General features: G+C 61.9%; 1 protein-coding gene across 1 annotated transcript; it reads right to left on the bottom strand.

Moving 5' to 3' along the window:
- Nucleotides 1-608: 608 nt before the first annotated feature.
- Nucleotides 609-6,028, bottom strand: SCARA3 (scavenger receptor class A member 3). Its single transcript, XM_057399133.1, has 6 exons — nucleotides 5,708-6,028; nucleotides 4,530-4,589; nucleotides 4,341-4,460; nucleotides 3,782-3,880; nucleotides 2,319-3,362; nucleotides 609-1,379 (listed from the first exon to the last, which is right to left on the bottom strand). Exons 1-6 carry the CDS (start codon nucleotides 5,712-5,714, stop codon nucleotides 940-942), a joined length of 1,770 nt encoding a protein of 589 aa, XP_057255116.1. The 5' UTR covers nucleotides 5,715-6,028; the 3' UTR covers nucleotides 609-939.
- Nucleotides 6,029-6,608: the final 580 nt, after the last annotated feature.

Genomic DNA, 6,608 nt, shown 5'->3' with positions numbered 1-6,608 from the left:
GGCTGTTCCTGTAATGAAAACAGGAAGCTGCTTTGCCAACAGCAATAAACCACCCAGCCGGCCAGATCCTGTGCCCCGGGCAGGGCTGGGCATGGGGCTCCCCGCACCGGGGAACCCACGGGTACAGGGGATGGGGACACAGGGTTGTTATCCCCAGTGCCATGATGCTGTAGGCACTGCAGCCCCAGCTCGGGTACCTGGGGCCTCCAACCACCCCTGCCCCTCTTGAGGGGTGAGTTGGGCAGTGGGGACCCCATCAGAGGCCATGTCACACATGGCACATGTGCATGCTTCCACATGCCTGCGTGCACATGTGTGCACACACGTACAGGCACCATTTGTGTGCATACCTGTACGTGTGTGCTGTGCCCAGATGTGCCCATGCAGCCTCACTCGTGCTGTTTCTCACTCATGCACAGGCATGAGCACGCATGCAGGCATGCACACGTGAGCACGCTCATGCACATGCACACTCACTCATGCTCACTCCCTCTTGCACACATGAGTACAACGCACTTCACCCCACTTGCGCCCCACCACCAGCACCAGTTTGGCTGTGGTTACTCCCCCTGTGCACCCCTTTGTCCCCCCAGCACAGGAGCCGCCTGTCCCCGTACAGCTTTATTGTGCTGTGAGTACACTGAGGACATAGCACTGGGTCTGTGGGGCACAGAGGTGGCTAAGGGGGGGGGAAGGGCACAAACCAGCTGCACCCTGTTCCGCAGGGACCCCCCAAACCAGAGTGGGGAACAGCCAAGCCCAGAGCTGGAGCATCCCTGAAAGCTGGAGACCAGCACCAGACCCTCACCCGGGGGGAAACCCGTCTGCCCCCCGTCCTGCGAGGCTCTGCCTCACACCCCTGCACCGAGGGCTGCTTGAGGGTCATCAGTGGGGATCCCCCACCCCACCATCCCGGTGCCCTGGCTGGCAGTAGGCTGGTTACTGTCCTGGGGGGCCAGGGGGGCCCGGCAGCCCTGGGGGACCCCGCAAACCGGGATCTCCTTTGGGCCCCACCGGGCCGGCCTGACCCACAGCCCCGGGGGTCCCGGGGAGCCCCGGTTTGCCCTGCAGGCCGGGGGGTCCCACTTGCCCTGGCACCCCATCTGGTCCGGGGGGACCGGGGTCTCCCTTGGGTCCACCCTGTCCCTGGGAGCCGGATTGCCCAAAGCTGCCCTTGGCACCCTTGAGGCCAGGGAAGCCCTTCAAGCCCAGGGGGCCCCTCTCGCCCTGGGGGCCGGGGGGTCCTGCAGGGCCAGGGAGTCCCTGTGGTCCCGGTGAGCCCAGGCTGCCCACGTCGCCCTTCTCTCCTTCACTTCCTGGGGGGCCCTTCATGCCCACGTCACCCTTGAGGCCGCGGGGGCCCGGGAGGCCCGGCACACCTGGGGGGAGAGGAGGGGGTGAATAGGAAGCGTGGGGAGAGAAGCACCCAAAAATGGGGAGAGCAGGAGATGCCCCAACCCTGCAGAGCTTGCTGTGGGCTCCAGGGACAATTGGCACTGCACGGGGGCACGGTGCCATGGGACCACCACAGGGTTCCCTCTAAAACTGGGACCAGGAAACAGCTAGGCTCGTTAATTAGGGCAGCCCTGTAAGGATGCAGATGTGGTTGCCTTATGGGTCCAGGCTGTGTGGTCCACGGTGGAAAGGGAAGATGCTGGTGTGCCTGTGGGCTCCATGGAGCAGGGGCCGCCACACTACTCCCCTGGGCAGATGGAGGTGTCCCCAGGCCACTGCAGGAAGCTTTTGAGGACCCTTGAGAAACAGCAGCTGTACCCTCTCCACTAGGACCAGCAAGAAGTGTCACTGGCACCACTGTGCAGGCCAGCTGTGCTAGATGGACATGGGTCATGCTCTCACTGTCCCTGTCCCCCCACGCAGGGACAGGCTCTGCAAGCCAAGTCCACACAGCTCTATCCCAGGACACTTCTGCATCCATGAGCAAGTGTCTGGGTGCCTTCTTGCACATCCCAGCAGTGCCTTGGCCTCAGCAATGGTGATTTGGATCCTCCACCGCCTGCCTTGGGTGCAGGATGCTCCCTAAAAGCCAAGAGCCCACCACGCTCAGACGTAGATGAAACAGCCCCCAAGATTGCCTGCCCAACATGCCTGGTTCCAACCCATCCCTGGGCAGGGCTTAGGCTGTGCCCTCTAGGATTATAGAATTATAAAATGGATTGGTTTGGAAGGGACCTTAAGATCACCTAGTTCTAACCCCATGGACCCCAGGCAGGGACACCTTCCACTAGACCAGGTTGCTCCAAGCCCCGTCCAGCCTGGCCTTGAACACTACCAGGATGCACTTCCAGGATGCACCTCACCTCGTAAGATGGTGATGTTTTTCAGCATCTCCCCATGCCGGACGTCCACCACCTTCATCTCCTCCATGACCATGGACAGGTTGCGGATGTCAAAGTCCAGCCGGGCGCTGAGCAGGCTGTACCGCTCCCGCAGCAGGTCCGTGGTACCCTGGACCAGGCTGAGGGACTTGTTCAGGTAGTAGAGCTCCTCGGTGTGGGTGTGGAAGCCTAATGTGCAGGAGAGCCTCACGTCGTCCAGGTAGCGCAGCATGCTGTGGACGTGGCTGTCAGTGGCGTTGATGTTGGTGAAGATGGTGCTGATCTCAATCTCATGGGACGCCATCCGACCCTCCAGGGTCTCGAAGCGCTCGGCAGTGCGGTTCTGCGTGTACCTGTTGTGGTAGCGCAGGTCGTTCACGTTCTCCTCGTGGTCATCCAGGAAAGAGGAGATGTTGTCCAGCTGCAGCTGCAGCCCCATCACCTGCAGCACCAGGTCATGCATGCTCTCCGAGTTCTGCCCGACCTGCCGAGCTGCCACGCTGATGCTGCCTTGGATGCTCTTCACCAGCTCGCTGGTCCTGGAGGAGGTGGCCCGCAGCCCACCGAAGAGGCGGGTGTAGTTCTGCCACTCGCTCACGATCTTCTGCAGCGTCAGCGTCTCCTCGTCCGTCTTCCTCTGGATGACCTGGATCCAGTTGTAGGTTTGCCCCAGGGTGAAGTTCATCTGCTGCATGGCTGCCTGGACATCATAATGCTCCTGGGCCAAGCCCTTGACAGAGTTGTCTAGCCGGGAGGTGACGGCCCGCCAGCCCCCGACCTCAGACAGGAACTGTCCCAGGCTTTTGTTGACCTGCCGGATGGAGAAGGAGCAGTTGTCTACCTCACTGGTGATCTTGCTGCTGGTGGACGAGAGCTGGTCGTGAGCCTGCGAGGTCCGGTCGAGCAGGACCTCTTGAACCAAAAGCATCTTCTGGATCTCCTCCAGCTCACCCTGCAGCTTGGTGATCTCCTGGCCCAGCTGTCCTGTCTCGTGGCAGAGGGAGCAGTTCCCAGAGGTCTTCTCATCTAAAGGAAGGGCAGAGGGTTCTGTTATCCCATCCCATCCCTTGCTGGACCTAGAGATCGTCCCGCTGAGCCTGGAGGAAGCAGCCTCACCATAGCCTGTCCTTGCAGACCTGGAGATGAGCACCACGGAACCACTACTGGGACAACCCCAATGCCATCAGCCTGCACCAGCTCCCACCCTCATCCTGCTCCTGCCACCTCTGTGCAGCAAGTTTTCCAAACAGCCCCATCCAGCCCTACTCCCAGGGTCCTACAGTTGTCCCTCCCCAAAGCCCTGGGACATAAGTGGAGTTTTGGCTCTGGGAGAGCCTCAGGACCTGAAAGCTGGATATGCTTCAACCCTGAGGTCCACTCAGCTGGAGGGACACATGGTGCCGAAGCCTGGAGAAGACCTCCAGGTTCAGGTACAAGCCACTCACCCAAGCCCTGGAGATCCTCCTGGATGGATACGATCTTCTTCTCATAATAGGTCTGGGCTGAGCTGATGTCATTGGAGATGGAGTCAACTTTCCTGAACACTGCAGAGGAAAGGTGGTTGGTCAGGGACTGGGATGCAATCGTCCTACCGGCTTGTTCCCTGGCAAGGAGGGTGGCCGGGGCCTGAAGAGCCAGGCTGGGGGGTGCTGGCTCCGCAGGGTGGGTGTATGTCCCCAGAGGCTTTCAGGTTCAGGGCTGGGCTAAGGTCCAAGTCCAGCCCTGGGGAGTCTGCTGTCTCTCTGATGAGCCTCAGAGGCTGTTTGGTGCCCGTGGAGGTGATGGGGTGGCAACCTTTGGGCTCTGAAGTGGTTCCTGAGGTCCCTGTGAGGGTAAACCCCTGGCAAGGTGGCATCACACACAGGGTTCCACAGGTACCGCAGGGGCAGATCAGGGGGAGCCGGATGCTCCTGTCCATGCCTGGGTGCTGCAGGCACTTTAGGAGAGCACCAGGATCCCCGAGGAGCTGCCCCAGGGAGGGCAGGGGGGAAGGCAGGAGCTCACCCAAGGCAGCCAGAATGGTCACAGCCACGATGAGGAGGATGGAGAAGACGTAGAGGACTTTGACAGCCGTCTGGAGGGAAAGGTTCTTCTGGCACCGGCTGCAGCTGGTCTGTGCCCTGCCTGAGCACAGAGGGGGGAGGATCAGGCCCTGCTGTACCCCCTGCCCACCCCGTTAGGGGGTGTCCTTACCACTCGGTCGGTAGCTGAAGGTCGGCATCTCCTCTTCCTCTCCTCCCACCAGCTCCTCTTCTGAAAGCCAACACAGGAGGGACTGGAGCTGCAGGTGCTGCTGGGGCTGTGCCTGCTGCTTGCACCCTCCTCCCAGCCCTGGGGATGCCCAGGGTCCTGGGGGATGCTGCTGAGCCTCCAGCCTTGTGTCACCCGGCATCCCGGGGAAAAGCTGGGAAGCCGCACAGCAGCCATCACTGCCCACCCTTAGCCTGGTGGCACCAGCCCATGGACACATCCCTCCTCCACTGCCTGCTTCTGTGGAGCTCTGTCCTCCAAGACCATAAACTTGGGGAAATTTGACTGAATTTGGCCAAATGTGGGTGATGGAGAAGTTAATGGCTACTAGCTCCCAGCACTGAGGGACTTTGTGCGGCTTCACAGCCCCCTCTTGCAAAACCCATGGGCACAAGGAAAACCCACAAACCAGCACCCATCCTGGACCCCATTCCGATGTGGAGCAGCTGGGATGCTCCCACGGGGTGGGAAACGCTATGGTCTGCATCCCACCCCCAGCTCCAGCACAGGGGATGCACTCAGCACCCGTACACAACACGACCTCCCTCCCTGGCTCCCCAAGGCTCCCCAGGAGCCATGCCGTGCCCCCCAGCAGCTCCCCACCAGCCCCACCAGCCCCTGCCCAGGGCCTCCCCGACCTCCTTGCTGGCAGAAGGGGGATTTCCAGCTGGGGGTGCCGCAGGGGGGTGCAGGCACAGCGGGAGTGACCGTGGCACCGATGTCCCCTGCTTTATACAGCAAGAACGAGGGGGGGGCTCGCTGGGCTGGAAGAAGCAGCAGTTCCCTCTGTCCTCCCTTAGCTCTGTTGCTGTCCCAGATGTTCCTTTTCTGCCCCATGGGGTCAACAAGTGGTGGGCTCTGAGCAGGCAAGAGGACTCCCTGGACAACCCCCCCCCTCCTCAGCCCCTCTTGTTCCCCACATTGGGGTCTCTGGCTGTGGGCGAAGGCAGCTCTGCCCCCATCCGTGGGGAGCTGCTCACGGGGAGCAGGGATGCGGTGGTGCACCCACCTAGTGCCGGCTGCCCCCCAGCTCCAGCACAACTGTTCCCCCCTCATCCCCCATGCCAGCAGTCCCGTTACTCTCCCCACAGCTCCAACCCCCCCAGGTTCCCCCCACTTACCTCTCATAGCCCCCAAGCTGGGGGTCGGTGGGTGCAATCCTGCACTGACCCAGGCCTCACCGTCCCGGCTCCAGCATCCGTCTCTTCCCAGCACGTCTCAGCAAGAGGCCAGCATGGCTGGGGCTGTTCCCCCCCGCTGGCCCCCCGCTCCCAAAACTTCCTGGGGAGCCTTCAACAGCAACCGTGGTGCCAGAGCATCCCCAGGGCTGCCTGTGCACCCATGGCCTCTGCCCACGTGGGATTGGGACGGGTGACGGGCGACGGCAGAGCACGGCTAGGCTGGATGTCGGCCCCCAAAAGGCAAGGCGCTGGGATATGTGCTGGAGAAGAAAGACTGGTTCTGCGCCCGCCCTCCTTCCCTCCAGCCCTAATGACTAACAAATGTCCGACCGATGCTGTTTTTGCCGGGCTGGTTTGGGGAGTAGAGCTTGGGAGACTGGCAAAGGGACATGGGAGGGATAGGGGCAGGACTGGAGGTTTGGTGCATGCATCTGGGCCCTGCTTTGGGGCAGGGATATGAGGAGACGGGGTTGGGGTCTGGCCCTGGGTCTGGGGTGGGAACATGGGGTGCTGTGCGTCGGGGTTGGGGTCCTGCGGCTTGGTTCTGTTTTGGAGCTCTGGTCCCAGTTCAGCGACACGGGACAGGAGAGCTGTGGGGGTCAGGGATGTTTGGGACTCTCACTGAGACCCCCTCCCCATTGAGGCTTTGATTTTGTGTCGGGCTGCTGCTGCCCTCTGCCGAGACCTTGCCGGGCTTCCAGGCAGCTTCGGTCCTGCACGGCCTCCCTCCTCCTGCCCCGGACACCTCTGGGATGCCGAGGTGGGGTCTCCGAACCTCCGCTGCTCCTGCAGCAGGCCCTGCTCACTCCAGCCCCTCTCACCTCGCTTGGTTTTCTATGTT

The sequence above is a fragment of the Pezoporus wallicus genome, unplaced genomic scaffold, assembly GCF_028554395.1.
Source record: "Pezoporus wallicus isolate ANWC-B61680 ecotype Strahan unplaced genomic scaffold, APGP_CSIRO_Pwel_v1 contig_11443, whole genome shotgun sequence".
Lineage (NCBI taxonomy): Eukaryota > Metazoa > Chordata > Aves > Psittaciformes > Psittacidae > Pezoporus > Pezoporus wallicus.
The sequence above is the reverse complement of the archived record's forward strand: the minus strand, read 5'-3'. Positions and strand labels throughout refer to the sequence as shown.